Source organism: Ruditapes philippinarum, unplaced genomic scaffold (genome assembly GCF_026571515.1).
Source record: "Ruditapes philippinarum isolate M1 unplaced genomic scaffold, ASM2657151v2 ctg4269_1_1_1_1, whole genome shotgun sequence".
NCBI classification, from domain to species: domain Eukaryota; kingdom Metazoa; phylum Mollusca; class Bivalvia; order Venerida; family Veneridae; genus Ruditapes; species Ruditapes philippinarum.
Genome location: NW_026858702.1, coordinates 2,869 through 21,766, shown reverse-complemented (window position 1 = coordinate 21,766; position 18,898 = coordinate 2,869). Strand labels below are relative to the sequence as shown.

Below are 18,898 nucleotides of genomic sequence, written 5' to 3'. Positions count from 1 at the left end.
TTTTTCTCCTGCCATGCTCTATTAACATGGTAAGATGGTGGCAATCGTGAAGTTTGAAGTTCGTGGGTACATGCTAGGGTTCTGTTACCATTTGGTGCATGATGTGTCCAGTGTCTTACTAATGAATTATTCTGTGTATTGAACTTTCGTCTTCCTGAATTTGTGTGATAGATGTGTACACAGACACTTGGGGTTTGGAGCTCAAAACGCCTTTAAAATCCAAATAAAATGCATATTTGTATGTACTGATCATATATATAAAAAAAACTTAATATAAGCCGTTTTGAAAAAAAATCATGTTTCAACATCTATAATAATATTATAGATGTTGAAATATGAATTTTTTTCAAAACGGCTTATATTAAGTTTTTTTTATATATATATATATGATCAGTACATGTGCTTGGATTGACAAATATGCATTTTATTTGGATTTTAAAGGCGTTTTGAGCTCCAAACCCCAAGTGTCTGTGGATGTGTATATCAATAATGAAAAATAAGATGATAGATTTTCCAGCTCTATAGTACAATTTGATCAGACATGTTTGAAGGCTGGTCTTGTGAAGTTGCTAGTGACAAATTCCATTCAGAAACAAATTGTTAGTAAACCTTATTTTAGACATTTAAATTGCAGATAAACAAAACTAATATTTATCTAATAAATTAATAATACTTTCATGAATGAAAAGCCATATTTGGCTCAAGTTAATTGCTGTCTGCGTTTAATCATGCCTGCTAAAATTGAAGTGTGTGGATGCTGGGTGATGCTAAAACTATTGTACTGTATTTCCCAGTTAGATATACTGTACAGTATTGATGAATGATGTTGGACCCCTTCTTTTTCCTATTTTTAGATTGTGGCATATTTGAAACTTTGGAATATCAATTTCTCATTCTGAGTATCTGTTTAATTTCATTTAAAGAAGCGTAATCTCGAGAAGAACATAATATTATGGATGTTGATGTTTTGAAAAATTCGTACTTTATTAATAACTTTGGAGAGCATTTAGTGGTGCCCAACCTCCAGTTTTAGGATCAAATATTCTGAGAGAAACGTGCATATTCACCGTTTTGCATTTCAGACGACGCAAGTGCCAGATCGTAATCAGGTAATTATCATTTATAAATCAGTATTTATTAAAAGAAATAAACAAGCATATTCATTTATTACGAATTCTGTCTAGAATCAACAACAGTTACGAGTTTGAATTAATGATAAAATGATATTTCATAGGTCATCGTACAGAGTAACTTCCCTTTACCCGCCATCAGTCATTTCAAGATAATGGAAAAGGTGACTGCTTTAAGACCTACAGCATTATTTGGGACGCCACCAGAGCCATTATTCAACAATCAACTTTGTGGTGCAACAACAGAAATGCTTGAAGACTGGATGGTTCTACTTGCTGATAAAAACTCGGAGGCATTGGAGAATGCTAAGGCAGTTCAGGTGATATTTATGAAATAAAAATCTGATAGGATATCTAATTTCTACTGCATTTCTACCTTTAATTCAGTCAGGGTGTGCTTAACATTTCTTTGATGAGTTAGTATAATGATATTGTTCTGCCTTGACTATGGAACAGTCTTTGTTTATTGACATCAAAATGCAATATTTCAGCAGCCAACTTAATCACTAAATGTAGGTTCCAATAAGGACTTAGGTCAGCGACATGTTAATACTAAGATCACCAGATCATATGATATCCAACCATACTTATAAGAGCTACCTTGGTAGTTAGATTGTTACTATGTTATTGTTAAAAAAAGTATCCAATTTTCATTACCAAGTCTAGGCTTTGCAGACAGATTGAATGATAAACCTATAGCAACACATGGGATATTTACAGGGGTGCTGTTCTTTTATCAGTCACATACTATTTTTTAAGTGAACTCTTTAAGTTTTTTAACAACAGCAAGCTTTTTGAAACCTCCAGCATGTCAGAAATTTATTTACTGTGTGCAAGAGATAGTAATTTATTAAATGTTTCCAGAGTGCTTTAAAAGAATTCACAAAATTGGCAATTTCTACTAGCTGGAAAAAATTTCTACTAGTTTTTTGCTGTCAGACTAGTGCTTAGTTGGACCACTAGGACTGAAAATCATTTTGATCATAACAGTCTTTTCCTATCAATTTTTAAGATTTTTTTTTTTTTAATCTGTAAAAAAATTTGTTCGATGAAAGAACAGATTCTTATAGATTGTTTTGTTTATTATTTTATTTGTATTGGTTAATAATGTTTGGTTAATAATGTGTTCTATATTTTCAGGGTTCCTCTATCATTCAAGAGAGTGTACAATTTTTGTTCTTAACTTGTGATCGGATGAAGATGTCAAGTGAAGTAAAATATCTTAGCCTGGACTTGTTTGATAGGTAAATATATAGATATATTATACCTTTATTATATGTTACATAAATGAGTTCCTTGTATAATGTTAGTCACTAAGTGTTACCAGGCCTCAAAATGATATTGTTTGTGACAAAAAAGAAGTAAATATCTGAGTAGGCGCTATGACTTTTTATCAGACTTAATTCTTAAGATTAAGAGGTGGGTGACTGGTTATACATTTTATGTGGCTGTCAAAACAAATAGTAGAATGCTGAAAGCTTTTCAATTTCAGAACTTCAACTTGAATTGTTTTAGTTAGTGCTAAAAGTAATTTTCACGTTGTTAAAGCATTTACATAATGTGGTATTACAGTGTAATATAAAACAGAAATACATGTAATACATGTCACCTCAGGTTGTGTAGCATAATAATGACCTCCAAACCAGCCCAAAACAATGTACATATGTCAGTCTTTGACTTCTGTCAATCAGGTAATTATTGGCCAACTGGTCTGTCCTTGTAGTGCCAGGGGGCAGTCAGAGATGTGTACTGTTTCTTAAATGATCATAATATATTTGCTTCATCTTCCCTTAATTTTAATACCTGGAACAAATGCTTGGCTCCATAAGTTTGATGATGCAGAATATACCAGTATAACATATTTAGTAATTACGAAAATAACCTGGTTAGCCACATAAAGTCAGATAAACATTGTCATATGTTTTCAATCAGAAACCAATGATTTCTTTAACCCAGTAATATGTCATAAGATTTTTTTTTTTAATTTCTTTATTACCCAATTGATTTAAAATGGGTCAAATTTTCTTGAATCAGATATTTTGATAACGTTAAATTGCCTGTTAATATGACATTTACATAATTCGAAGTTAAATCTAAATGCAGTTTGATTGAGATAACTGTAAAGTTAATTGACTTAAGCGAGTTTCCAACTTGAACCTTTGAACAGTGTTTTGTATTCTTGCAGGTTTATGCTGCAGCATGTACAGGATCTACATGAACATGTAGTAAATACTCACCCTGTGAAAACTCGCATGAAGGAATGGCAGGAGATACAGAAACGAGTCTCAAACCAGGTTGTCTTACGTGTCATTTCCTGTATACAAATTGCCAGTAAACTCACCTCTCACTATAGAGTAAGTGTTGAACAACCATTATGAGTTATGTTAAATCATTTAAATCTATAGCTTATATCATGACTAATCGTGTAATGTCACAAGTATAAACTGAGATCAGTATTTACCCAGGAGTCCATCTATGAGATCAGACTCTATTCAGTTGACGATTCTCTTTTAGCTTTTCAGTCTTGAAGCTTATTGAAATATTACAACAGACACTACAACTTCAGAGCATAAGTTAAACAAATTAAGCATTGTAATGTTTAGATTTTAAAACACCATAATTCTTCGAATATCATTTTGTAAATGGATCTTATTTCTTCTTGATGACATCTCAGATTTACAAATAATACATACATTAGGATTTTTCCTTTAATAATTATGGATAAATTATCATATCTTTATTCACTATTCTCACAGATTTTAAGTCCAAACAAGGCAAGACGTTTTCTTTTTGATGCTGGACATCGTTACAACACGGAGAGTATCTTACAATCAGAGCTACGTATTCTAAAAACACTTGACTTCTGTGTTTCCAGACCCTCACCACTTGTATATCTAGAGTGTATACTAGAAGCTTTAGGTAACCAAATAAATTGTCATTCTCTTTCATTATCTCTTGTGGTCTCCCTTGCATACTTGAGGTGGCAGCTTTGTTCAAGAGTCATGTTTTACTATAGACCATTTTAGAAATGTAAACAGAAGCTAAAATCTTAGTGTGGCACTTAGCTTTACAAAATGGAATTGTATAATGTGTTAGTTAATGTACTAAAGATTGAATTACTAAAATACCTTTAATTAGTATTCCTGTTTCCAATTGCTTTAATTCTCTGTCATTATTTTTCTCCTCAATAATAATGATGTACAAATAAATTATATAGTCACTTCAATATTTTGTAGCTAAACATTAAAATGTTTTTTTCTTGTCACAGGTAAAACAGAGTGTGAGTTTGAGGTGAAAGTGTTACACGGGGTGACATTAAACCTGTTAGATATGGTGTATTTACAGTATAGTGAGATTTACTCGAGACTACATGAAGTAGCTGCAGGTGGCTCCCCAGTCACACAGAAAGACATGTATGTTATTATATTGACATCACCTTCATTGTCCTGAATTTATTTGTAAATAACTTAAGGTACTGATAAATGGTGACACTATGGGCATACTGTTGCCATTACTGATTTCAAATCACTAATCACTAATATAATGCTCTCTGTACCATGTGTGTTAAAGTCCTGGAAGACATGATTATGAATACATTGTATAAGAAAGCTATACAGACAGATTACAGAAGTTCAGTAAGTTCTTGCTGTAACTAACCAAGGTGCACTCTCCTGTCTGAAACAAATTCACAAAAATTCACAAAATGTTCCTGATCTATTAAAATTAGAAAATCTACAATCGATTTTACTAATGACTTAAATTAAATCAATTTGATATAATGCTTCATTAATTAGGTTAAAATTTGTAAATGTCATTAATTTGGTTTCAAATGACAAATATTTTAATTTAGCATGGAAATTTGTAAGCGTGCACTACCAATTATTTAGATCCATACATATCGTAAAGGAAATTAGCTAGTCTCTCAATTTAGGTAAAATTACATGCTGTAATGCACACCAAGAGCTTATTGTATACAAAATTTTTCTTAAATAACACATTGTATCTACAAGGAATAGCAAAAATGGACTTATTTCTGTTCAGCATTCATTTTGCAGCAGCAGATCTTGAAATTTAGAATTGACATTCATTGTATCATCAAATAATTCTTCAAAAACAGGACAAACATTTCATTATTAGAAATTTTCATTACACATATTATCTATGAATAACTATTTTATACAGGGAATGCTTAAAGATATCTATAGATAACCATTTATTATGTTCAGATTCTGTTGATATAATCATTTGAAATGTGCAGGGCATGTTTATATTACCATTGCTATAATGTGCAGGGCATGTTTATATAACCATATTAGTCAGTGTTCAATCTAGAACTAATTCCCAGGGGGCCCTTCGGGCCTATAAACTTTTCAAAAGGGGGTCATTTGAGAAAAAAGGGGGCCCACACTTAAAGATCCTGTAACACAATTTTTTCATGGTTTTATTTCAAAAATATGATCCTCAAATTAAGATTTGTCAATATTGTAAGTTCCAATAAGCATTATTTATAACGATATTACCCAATTTAACATTTCATGTAAATAAAGGGAGGTAATTAGAAAGTTATTTTCTATAAATTCTAAGTCAAATTTTCCAATCAGAAATGAATGCATGCAATTTATTGATTACATATAATGTGCACAAATATTTGCAGTACACATTTTACATATTCTTCGATGTTTGAAAATTGTTTTATTTGCATAATTATATACATATATAATCTTTTGCAAGTGTGGTATACATACAGTAACAATATCAATCACAAAACATACAGGACCTTTAAAATGAACATCAAATTCAAATAAGGTATTGTATCTTTTAAGTTACTTGTTCACGTACCATATTTAGACCAAAAACGGTTGCAAAATTCCAAAACAACTCAACTAAAAAAAATGACATTAGCGTTGATACAGGCTCAATTTTAAGAACTGATTGGTAAAGAAACGCGATGACATAATGTTCAAAGAAAAATATGAATCTTATTTTAATGTTACCAGGGATATTTGATAATAATGTTCAGTTTTTTAATCAGCGCCCGATATATAAAGGAAAATCATATTTTGAAATTAGCTTTGTTTATGAAGAATATAAACTTACAATAGTCGCTAAAAACATTTACCCTTCTCAATATATCCAAGCGAAAAACAAAGTGTCAACAGGTGCTAAGACAATGTATATTGACATACCGGTACCTTTGATCTTTTGTCAGGGCAGCAGTTCTTACGTCACGCTTAAGATGTCTGTATTGATTAATGATATGCACAATGTTTTAGCGCCGACCAGCCAAAGACCAATCAAAGTTAATTTACTTAATTGTCAGACACTCCCTAGCCAATCGTGTTTGATTGCTCCATCTTTAAGACTTTTTTAATTGGATGAAGGCGTGTTCGTAATAATTTATGCACACTTCTCTATAATTAACTCGCACTTTTCACAAATATGTATTTTTTTTCCTTTGGAAAGTAATTACATATTTATTTGTTTTGACCGTGAAAAAACTATAACTACACGCACGTATTGGATTATCTGTGACAATTTGTTTTGCTTATTAGTCGCCGGTAGAAACCGGCGACTATATTTGTAATAGTTTAATATTATACCTATGGTAGGAGAAGCCCTTAAAATATGAAAATAAAAGCATATCAAACATTGAACAGTTAAAGACAACAATTATTTTTCAGTAATCACAAAAAATCAAACATATGATAACTTTGCTCAGTGGATTGAAATATGCACATATTGACGTCTTAAAAAGCAACATTACAATTTTCATAAAATGAATCAATAACGTATCCCCAAGGATCAGTCATTGAATATTAGAGATACTTTTACTTTTTTCTTTGTGTCAAGCATTGCTATTTTATCATATATAAATCATGAATGATATTTGAAATGACACTTTATAATTATTTGGTTGTTTATTTTTTATGAGACCTTTTATATTACATTATTTTATCTAATTATAAACAAATGCTCCCTGGTCTTTCGTAAGAATCACGTGACTACATGTTTATATATGTTGTATATCGTTATAAAATCTATTAATAGTTACAGATTGCTGATAAGACTGGTGGTAACTGATAAGATGCATATCATTGTAATTTTGTACAGATAATTACATAAGTTATTTTTCATTAATCAGGTTCATACTTTATATCATTAGAGAAACCTGTTTACATTAAAAATACATTTTCAAAACCTTTTCCTTTCTTCTTGGTAAAGGGTTTAACTTGGCCCTTTCTGTCAAACATTCGACAAGAAAGTTCAATTGTTTAGTTTAGGTTGAACATCCCAAAATAATGTTATGCTTAAGAGGCACATTATTGAAATATATAATGGTAATCGTTGATTTCGGTATATTCCGTCGGTTTCCGTCACGCAGGTTTCCAAAAACGGTATGACGTTAGGGGTCAGGAATCGTATTAGATACATAGAGAAAAATAATAAACTATCTTTGTGTTGATAGTTTGTCGCACTGAAAGGCAATTAAACGTTAATTTTTGTATATCGTATGTAACGATGGGTTTCAACTAAATTATATATTTTTTCTATAGCTTATAATAATGACGTACAACACTTTTACAGTAAAATTGCATTGTTTCATGAAATAATTAAACATATATATTTTCATAGTCACTTTGCAAATATTCGATGATCGGTAATTATTTGTCGGTAATTATCTGAATCAGAACTAGTAACCTATACGGATTTCAATGTATGGTACAACAGTATATGTATAAAGTAAAATTACAAGAAGAATAACCAGCATAGCACTTGCCTTACAAGCCTCACTCAACTCATTGTTCCTCTTATTTTTATACTTGAACCATTAAACTTATATTTTCATATATTTATGATAATACAATCATTTTTCTATCCGGCGACTTGATGCTTTAGCATCAAAATCTCTACTTGTAAATACTGTGACTCAAAAGTAAGTAATAGGTTACGGTACGAAGAACAAGTCTACAGTATAGTATTTACGGACGCGGACCGAGAGAGCGTAGCGATAAAGGTTTTAAATGGGTTACCGAGTGCGGTAAACTATCTTACCAACATGCTCTTGTTTTTCAATACAAACTTCAGTTTTGAATTCAGTATTTATTAATATTATTCACAAGAAACTTCTTTTATGTACTTAATCAGGTTTAAGAAAGCATTCTAATGTCATTTAGGGCATTTTCTATGAGTGCGCCCGTCGGGCCAACAGTTGATTTTGTTTTGCGCCGGCGGCCTTTTCAGGGGGTCAATGGCGCAATGGCGCGCTCTAGATTGAACACTGTTAGTTGTTCAGGGAGTTTATATATCCAATATATTCAAGGATGGAATGTTTATATCACTTTTGATAATGTTCATGGGATGTATATATAACCATTTTGTTATTCAGGGAATGTTTTGCAAGTGTAAGGGCAGACAAGATGTTACTGATGGTCACCTTGATTACCGCTGCTGCCTACATCATTGACAGAAATTCTCATGAAAAGGTATAATATTGTGAGTGTAACATATTTGAAGGTTAGGGACAATATTGACAGGTATATACCACCAATATGTTCCCTGATGTGTTTGTACAGTTTTGTAAAGTTAGATCAACCTCTCCTGCTTATTTCTTCTACCATATCTCTTCAGTGTTTTTTTTTCTTCAGAATTTGAGGTAAGGAAAATGTTCAATTTGACCAAACTTTAACTGGTCTTTAGCTTGCATACTGTCATACTTCCTGATCTTTTGTTTGCAATAAGGGGAAGAATCATAATTGAACAATCTTTAACCGAGTGCCTATATCATACTGGAATCATCTGATGAGAGGGTAGATTCTAAATGTTTTAGAAGCTTAGTTAATGTGTCTCTGAAAATTTTAAGCTGAGAGAGCAGGATATTAAGACCTATTAGTGAGCCTGAGCTTGTGTTTATTTTTCTTTCTTGCATTTTAATTATTACATTTATATTATTTTTCAAAAAAAAAATGAAAAAAAAATACAGAAACTTATATTTTCAATTTCCATTTTTTTTGAATGAATGAAGTCATTTTAAAGCATACATGTAACAATTATCTGACATCTGTTCAAACACAAGACTATCCAGTGTTTCTACAAGAATAAGACTGTCAGATTATAACACTTTGTTATATATTTCAGATGATGGTTAGTTATATATTTTAGATAATTTTAGTGTTATATATTTCAGATAATTTTAGTGTTATATATTTCAGATAATTTTAGTGTTATATATTTCAGATAATTTTAGTGTTATATATTTCAGATAATTTTAGTGTTATATATTTCAGATAATGTTTAGTGTTAGCAGGATCACAAAAATACCAGCTGAAGATATTTCAGATTTTGCATCTGTTATTCTGAAGACATTGATGGAAAGTAGTGAAGATTAATCGCCATGGATACAAGTGACTGTATGAGTGGTATAGGTGTTGGGCTGTTACAAACTGAACTATTTTTTTATAATTTCAACATCCTTAATATGGAATTACTATCTGATTCAACAAGCTTTAAGAAGACTTTATTTATTTACCATCTACATATTCAAATATGAGCAAATTTTTAGCTCACCAGAGCCGAAGGCTCAAGGTGAGCTATTAGTATCAAAGGGGGATACTCCGGCATCCGTCATCATGCGTCAACAATCATCTTCTTCTCTAAAACTACTAGACAGATTTACTTCAAATTTGGTCTGTAGCATCCTTGTGACAGTCACACTTAAATTTGCTCATGTCATTCCAATTGGCCCCTTTTAGGGGTCAGCAGAGCTAAAAATAGAAAAACCTTTAAACATCTTCTTCTACAGAACTAATGGATGGATGATCACCAAACTTTGTCTGTAGCATTCTTGGGTAGTCTTTTAACAAGTTTGCTGATATTAATTTGATTGGCCCCTTTTAGGGGTCTCTAGGGCTAAAAATAGAAAAACCTTTAAACATCTTCTTCTACAGATTACTAATGGATGGATAATCACCAAATTTTGTCTGTAGCATTCTTGGGTAGTCTTTTATCAAGTTCGCTCATATGAATTTGATTGGCCCTTTTTAGAGGCCACAAAAGCTAAAAATAGAAAAACCTTTAAACGTCTAATTCTACAGAACTAATTGATGGATGATCACCAAACTTAGCATTATTGGGCAGTCTTTTATCAAGTTTGCTAATATTATTTTGATTGGCCCCTTTTAGGGGTCTCTATGACTAAAAATAGAAAAACCTTTAAACATCTTCTACAGAACTAATCAATGGATGATCACCAAACTTTGTCTGTAGTATTCTCGGGTAGTGTTTTATCAAGTTTGCTCATATTAATTTGATTGGCCCCTTTTAGGGGCTGCAAAAGCTAAAGATAGAGATACCTTTAAATGTCTATTTCTAGAGAACTAATTGATGGATGATCACCAAACTTTGTCTGTAGCATTCTTGTATAGTCTTTTATCAAGTTTGCTTATCTTTATTTGATTAGCCCCTTTTAGGGGTCTCTATAGCTAAAAATAGAAATACCATTAAATGTCTATTTCTAGAGAACTAATAGATGGATGATCACCAAACTTTGTCTGAAGCATTCTTGGGTAGTCTTTTATCAATTTTGCTCATATTATTTTGATTGGCCCCTTTTAGGAGCCGCTAAAATTAAAAAAAGATATACATTTAAACGTCTTTTGCTACAGAACTAATTGATGGATGATCACAAAACTTTGTCTGTAGCATTATTGGGTAGTCTTTTATCAAGTTTGCTCATATGAATTTGATTTGCCCCTTTTAGGGGCCGCTAAAATTAAAAATAGAAATACGTTTAAACATCTTCTACTGCAGAACCAATTGATGGATGATCACCAAACTTTGTCTGTAGCATTCTTGGGTACTCTTTTATCAAGTTTGCTCATATTAATTTGATTAGCCCCTTTTAGGGGCCACTAAAGCTAAAAATATAGAAAGAGAAAAAACCTTCGAACATCATTTCCTACTGAAATAATTGATAGATGATCACCAAACTTTGTAGCATTCTTAAGTAGTCTTTTATAAAGTTTGCTCATAATAATTTGATTAGCCCCGTTTAAGCTAAAGCTTAAATACCCCAGGTCATGGCATTTCTTCAAATTATTGTTTAAACATATTCTATGCTCAAATTTAATATTAGAATATATTGACATTCCAACATGAAACGCAGTTGTTTCTGGTAAGCGACTCAGGGCCATCATGGCCCTCTTGTTAAATAATTTCTACTGTAATACATGAATGTGAAATGTATATTTCATGACATTGGAACATTAACATATAATGGTCTTGTTTAAACTATGAGATTATGATTTTATATCAAAGACAAAAAATATTGTGTATATACACTTCTTTTGTTGGAACCTCAGGGTTTTGTTAATTGTTATTTATGAGATTTCGTGACCATGTTAGTTATATTTTTTGATTTTAGAAAAACTTAATTGTATAAGTTTTATACAACATGTTTAAGGTGGGAATAATTTAACTTAACCATTATAAGGACAAATGTTAAAATAAGGATAAGATTGCGAATAGTTTCAGGGCTTAAGAGAAGTCAGACCTATAAAAACAGAAACAGTTATGGCAAATGCTCATGAAAAAACAAGTATACATATAAAAATCATAATGCTATATTGAAATGTTACACCATTGATTATAATTATTTAAAATTTAAGTCTAGTTTATAGCTGACAAGAAAAAGAAATACTTACATTCAATAGGTTTGGCTCGAAGTTGCGAATGAACAATTTTTCAAGATAGTCTGAGCATCTTGATAATTCATATTTTTACCTTTTAGGAATAAGCCTTTAACATGTTGTAATTTACATAAGATAAATATAATATAGAATGTGTTTGTTAGATTATAAGATATCTGTGATGTTTATTTCTGTTCAGTCTTAACTTGTATCTATATATAGACCAAGTAATCAGGATTTGTACAGTCTGTATCTATTTATAGATCTGGTAAAAAGGGTTTTGATATAACTGTGTTTGTACAGTCTTAATCTGATATAACTGTGTTTGTACAGTCTTAATCTGTGTCTATATATAGATCTGGTAAAAAGGGTTTTGATATAACTGTAAACTTAATAGATCAGGTAATAAGGATTGGTTATTTAACTGTGTTAAAGAGTTCAAAGAGTAATAATTGAGTATGGTCAAACTGCACAGATGTGCAGGCTGGTCTGAATCTGTATCAGTGGAAAAGGGTTTACTGTATATATTTAACTGATACTTGTTTGTCAATAAGAAATCTGTGATATTTGTCAATTTATTTGTAAATGTCTATGGCTGTTACCCAAAGTTTATTGTTAATTAGATCATTATTTTTTTTAAAAAAGTATTTTTTTACATACACATGTATTTACATATATATATATATGTATAAATTAATCTTATGCTGTGTAATGAGATACAGTCTGTCTTCTAAGCATAGGTTATTAGTTAAAAGTTATTTACAAAATTAAAATGGTCAAGCGCGGTGTGACCAATTATTTTAGTTAATTTGTATTATTAAAATATTGTTTTTCAACAAAAAACAGAGCATTTCTCTAAACTGCTAACAGTTAGACTGGTTTAACGACTGATTAAGTAAATACAATTTTATTTAGTTACTGTACACATTAACCAAAGTTAGACTTAGCAGAAATTTGAAAAAAAATTGTGATTGGACAAAAAATAATGTTGATCATTAATGAAGTTTAGCGACTTTCAGAAATTGAGAAAAAGTAAAGGTGCACCACTTTCAGATAATGAGATAAAGTAAAGGTGCATCACTTTCAGATAATGAGATAAAGTAAACGTGCACCACTTTCAGATTATGAGATAAAGTAAAGATGCACCGCTTTCAGATAATGAGATAAAGTAAAGGTGCACCACTTTCAGATAATGAGATAAAGTAAAGGTTCACCACTTTCAGATAATGAGATAAAGTAAAGGTGCACCACTTTCAGATTATGAGATAAAGTAAAGGTGCACCACTTTCAGATAATGAGAAAAAGTAAAGGTGCACCACTTTCAGATAATGAGATAAAGTAAAGGTGCACCACTTTCATATAATGAGATAAAGTAAAGGTGCACCACTTTCAGAAAATGAGATAGTCTAGTGGATTCTAGTAACAACAGTTATATTTAATTGTTTTAAATCTGTCATTTTGTAACATTCTTACTGAAGCATAAATAGTATAGAGAAATGTAGAGGGTTGACCACATTTTCACTATATGTTAATATACATGTCTGTAATTACATTAATTAGAAATAATGTAATGTGAATTATTGTTTGAATATTTGCTGTTTTTTTTCATATGTTATCAAACCTCTATTGAACTATTTATACAAAGTATGTATTTCATCTCACTATGTTTTTATATAGTTTCAACTATTGTTTTGGGTTTTATATAAAAAACCTGTATAGACTTACAACAAAGTTATTCTTATTATGATTTAGGAAATCACCAGATAATAAATGACTGTGATAGATATTTGTTGATATTGTGTTATTAATAAATCAATCGCCATGTTACATAATTATAGTAATTAACTATTTCTATTTGTTTATTTTAATTACAATGTGTGTTTTTATAGTGTTTTTCAAGAAACAGTATTTTTGTGTCCTCACTTAGGTGGAGCTTATAGTTGTATACTGTGTCAGATCTGAACGGGCACTGTGGTTAAACACTATTTCAGATATGAACGGGCACTGTGGTTAAACACTATTTCAGATATGAACGGGGACTATGGTTAAACACTATTTCAGATATGAACGGGGACTATGGTTAAACACTATTTCAGATATGAACCGGCACTGTGGTTAAACACTATTTCAGATATGAACGGGGACTTTAGTAAAACTATTTTAGATATAAACAGGGACTGTGGTTAAACACTATTTCAGATATAAACAGGGACTGTGGTTAAACACTATTTCAGATATGAACGAGGACTTTAGTAAAACTATTTTAGATATAAACAGGGACTGTGGTTAAACACTATTTCAGATATAAACAGGGACTGTGGTTAAACACTATTTCAGATATGAACGAGGACTTTAGTAAAACTATTTTAGATATAAACAGGGACTGTGGTAAAACACTATTTCAGATATAAACAGGGGGGACTGTGGTTTTAAAACACTATTTCAGGATCAATATGAACGAGGACTTTAGTAAAACTATTTTAGATATAAACAGGGACTGTGGTTAAACACTATTTCAGATATAAACAGGGACTGTGGTTAAACACTATTTCAGATATGAACGAGGACTTTAGTAAAACTATTTTAGATATAAACAGGGACTGTGGTTAAACACTATTTCAGATATAAACAGGGACTGTGGTTAAACACTATTTCAGATATGAACGAGGACTTTAGTAAAACTATTTTAGATATGAACGGTGACTGTGGTTTAACACTATTTTAGATATGAACTGGGACTGTGATAAAAACACTCTTTCAGATATGAACGAGCACTGTGTTAACACTATTTATTTAAGATATGAAAGGGCACTGTGGTTAAACACTATTCTAGATATGAACGGGGATTTTGGTTAAACTATTTCAGAAATGAACGGGGACTTTGATAAACTATTTCAGATATGAACGGGGACTTTGGTTAACTATTATAGATATGAACGGGGACTTTGTTAAAACTATTTCAGAAAATAACGGGGACTTTGATAAAAAAAATTTTTAGATATGAACGGGCATTTGTTCGAACTATTTCAGAAATGAACGGGGACTTTGATAAACTATTTCAGATATGAACGGGGACTTTGATAAACTATTTCAGAAATGAACGGGGACTTTGATAAACTTTTTCAGATACGAACGGGGACTTTGGTAGACCCTTTACAGAAATGAACGGGAACTTTGATCAAACTATTTCACAAATAAACTCGGACTTTGGTAAAACACTATGTCAGATATGAACGGGCACTATGCTAGAACTGTTTCAGATATGAACGGGCACTATTTTAACACTATGTCACATGTGAACGGGTACTTTGGTAACATTATTTCAGTTATAGTATATTCTTTTTAGTTGTGAACAAGCACTGTGATATAACTATTTCAAAATTGAACTCGCATTTTGGTAAGAAAGGACACTATAGCTGTGTATATAAACGGACATTGAGGTAAAAATATTTCAAATATTAACAAGGATGGTAACAGAATTATAGATGTTCACCAAGATTGCTGATAGCTCGTTTATGTGCCCGTACGTTCTCTCTGGCTGAATTTACCTTTATTATAATAAATACGGTACGTCATGTATACCTATTTACGTATAGGATATTCACCTTAATAGGTAGAACAGGAAAACTTATAGCGACTTCTTGCCTCCTGCTACTGTAATGGTATACTTAACTTGAGGTAAAACTATCGCAGAGTTTTCATATACAGGAACTTGTTGTAAATAAGGATATTTAACACGGATCGGAATACATTTTAAATTGACTGCTGTTCATTTGAGTATATCTTGGATTACACTTTCCACTCTTGAAGAATGTCTCGACAAGTTGATTTAAGAAGATTTGATACAAGTCAACCATGGGGATTTAAAATGCAGGGTGGCTCGGATGTGGGCATGCCTCTGTTTGTCGCTCATGTAAGTAATTGTAATATATATATAGTATACTTTATATAAAATGTTACATATAACTTATAGGCGTTTCAATTTTTCTTAATTTTTTCATCATAATTTAAGTTCTTTAATGAAAACAAATAGATTTGAATTAATGTACTTTCCTTATATTAAAGGAATCTACTTAAAATATATTTGTTCTCAATAAACGTAAAACAATATCATTGTTTTCCTGATTAAAGAAAGAATACTAACTGATTTTGCGCAAGATTATTCATGTAGCAGTTAACGTTTTTCAATGTAACTTTTCGTAATACAGATCTATTTACATCGTGTATAAATGCATTCAGGTATTTTGCCGGTAGCTGTTGCAATCATTGGTCCGTTAAGACGAAATGAAAACAAATTTTCACGATTAAATGAACGCATTTAATGTTTGTTTAGAAAGAGAATTTAATTTATTTGAAGATATATCAATAAAATATTTCCTCCTCTTACGTGGGATGTTTTGATATCATATATCAATTATGATACATTTTCGGAATTTAGTTTCCATGGTTACTGTATCTTACCTGCATTTTACAATCAGCAATTACACATATAACGGTTATAAATAGAAGGAGGAAATACCGATTTTCCTGTTGTATGATAAGCCATGTGGCTTTTGTGTAGAGTAATAAGATGTGAATTCCATCTTGATAAGTCAGCAATAATAACAACAATTGATTGTGATGCCTGATAAACAAACCGATTTGTATTAAATCACGTGACCATTGCCGCGGGAAAAGTAATAGTATTGGTTCCTTCTTTTTCTATATTCCGTCTTTTATTATGTTAAATACGTCCATCAGTGAAAAATATAAAGTGCTGACATTTGCCAAAAGAAAGAAAAACGACTAACAAAACAATGACACAAAATGTTAGTCCAGTATGACTATATATTGATGTATGAATTTAAGATATATCAAAGATATATCACGCGTTAAAATGAAACATTAATATAGGAGAATATCTTTAAAAGAGTTTTCTTGTATCTTTCATTTGGCAGGTTTCCCCGAACAGTATTGCTGGACAATCTGGGTTGAAGGCCGGGGACGCTATATTACAGATAGGTGGTACTGATACAATGGGGTTTACACACGAGCAGGCACGGGGAGAAATGCTCCGATGTGGTAATGATGTGAACCTAACTGTACAAAGGTTTGTCTTCATATTTTTCAACAACTTTTTTTTATGTAATTATGCTTTTTACAGTGCTTAAATTAAATCAAGTTTTAGCATTATCGTTTCTTATTGTTTTCTTTCCCATATATTTTAAACTATTCTTTTCATATAATACTTTCTTGTCGTCATATTTTATTCACATATTTTATAATCTCAAAACACTTGTGGCTGTATCTACATATGTGATAAATATAGAGTATTTATTTAGAGTCCTAATGTGAAATTCGTTTATCAAGAAACAAGAAGACATGAGGGTTAAGCAGCAACAGTCAATTGGATCCCACATCATTTACTAAAAATTATAACACCAGGAATGTTTATGTAAGTAAATTCATAATACCTGTAACTTGAAAGAAAAGGTTTTCTCAGAGTTTTAAAATCAAATATACTTGCAATTTACAGTGGTCTTATAAACCCGCCAGCAGGTTCTGTGGTAGAAGAGGATCGTCCCCGTATGTCAGTTAGTGATAGTGATAGTCCATATCAAGACGTTACATCAAAAACATTTCAAATGTTAGAGAACGAACTACCAAATGCTGAACAATCAGGTAAATATCAATTAATAGTTATGTCATACGTTATTATTATCATATGCTATAAAGATAACATCAATTAATAGTTATGTCATATGTTATTATTATCACATGCTATAAAGATAACATATGTTTGTGGGTCAATATTGTATATTACTTTATTCATCACATTGTATCTGTTTTTGTATCAATACCAAGAAAATAACCATCATAAAAAATTGAAATGATTCTTAAATCTAATAGTTGTTATTTACAAATAGTCTATGTCATAATAATTTTTATGACTTTACAACAATGCAAGAAATAATTTCACCGCTATTATAACATCTATTGTAATACATAATGTAACATCTATTGTAATACATAATGTAACATCTATTGTTAAACATACATGTATTTTAACACATAATGTAAAATCTATTGTAATACGTATTGTTACACATAATGTAACATCTATTGTAATACATATTTTAACACATTATACCATATCTTGTTATACATATTTCAGGAGCTAGACCGGCGTCTATATTTGATAAGAAGAGACAGAACAGGACAGCGTACACTAAAACTGACAAGTTCTGGCTACACTAAACCATTTGGTGCTAAATAAATCCATGATTAATCAAATATTTGACGCTTTATATGTTAATAACTATCATGAAGTAACTGCTGAGTACGAGGTATACTCGTTCTTGGCTGGAAATAGTGGTGTCACTCAAAGAAAAAGTTTCGTGAAAAAAATGTTCTTTCAAGTTGCTTTCAATGTCGTCCAACCACGGTAGCTCGTAAGAATTCGGAAACGGTCACTGTCAGTAAATTTATCATTGTAAGAATGTCGAAAAGTTTATACATGTAATCATTTTTGATACCTCTGATAAAAATAAAAGTAACGATGTTTTGCCGATTTTCACGAGATAATGGATGGTTGCTGTACCTATTGTCAATTTTGGTACTTTTCAAATTCTTCTGTGCCATATGACGCAACGTTCTTTTTTTTACGAACATGACTCGGAGGAGCTCGGAACAGTGTAACGATTTCACTATAATTTCTGCAAGAAGTCAGTCTTCACACTGGCAGACAATGAATACGTCAATATATCGATGCATGATATGTGGTATATATACGACAACGTTAATTCACTGTTACTTGATATGTAATACACAGAGAAACGATCTCTTAAACATTCTAAGTAACTTTTTAATGGTATTTAAACATTTCTACTGATGACAACGTACGCTTGTCAAAATAAAACCATAGCTATATAACTTAATAATGTCATTTTATTTTGCTTTTATCTTTCCATTTGTTTTCATAACTAAAGTCTTTTTGTATATATCAATTTCATAAAACACATTGTTATATACTGTCGAATATGTCATAATTGTTTGTTGAATAAAGTTTTATTTATTTGTTCATTGTAAAGTTTTGTTCATTAC

At 31.0% G+C, this 18,898-nt stretch overlaps 2 protein-coding genes across 2 annotated transcripts; both read left to right on the top strand.

Annotated features, from left to right (window-relative positions):
• The first annotated feature begins 1,022 nt into the window (after nucleotides 1-1,022).
• Nucleotides 1,023-9,580, top strand: LOC132753988 (cyclin N-terminal domain-containing protein 1-like). Its single transcript, XM_060744569.1, has 8 exons — nucleotides 1,023-1,109; nucleotides 1,235-1,450; nucleotides 2,271-2,374; nucleotides 3,316-3,484; nucleotides 3,887-4,049; nucleotides 4,399-4,543; nucleotides 8,518-8,614; nucleotides 9,416-9,580. Exons 2-8 carry the CDS (start codon nucleotides 1,286-1,288, stop codon nucleotides 9,515-9,517), a joined length of 945 nt encoding a protein of 314 aa, XP_060600552.1. The 5' UTR covers nucleotides 1,023-1,109; nucleotides 1,235-1,285; the 3' UTR covers nucleotides 9,518-9,580.
• Nucleotides 9,581-15,586: 6,006 nt separating this feature from the next.
• LOC132753991 (PDZ and LIM domain protein 5-like) lies at nucleotides 15,587-18,073 on the top strand. Its single transcript, XM_060744574.1, has 4 exons — nucleotides 15,587-15,728; nucleotides 16,753-16,904; nucleotides 17,331-17,476; nucleotides 17,970-18,073. Exons 1-4 carry the CDS (start codon nucleotides 15,627-15,629, stop codon nucleotides 18,050-18,052), a joined length of 483 nt encoding a protein of 160 aa, XP_060600557.1. The 5' UTR covers nucleotides 15,587-15,626; the 3' UTR covers nucleotides 18,053-18,073.
• The last annotated feature ends 825 nt before the right edge of the window (nucleotides 18,074-18,898 follow it).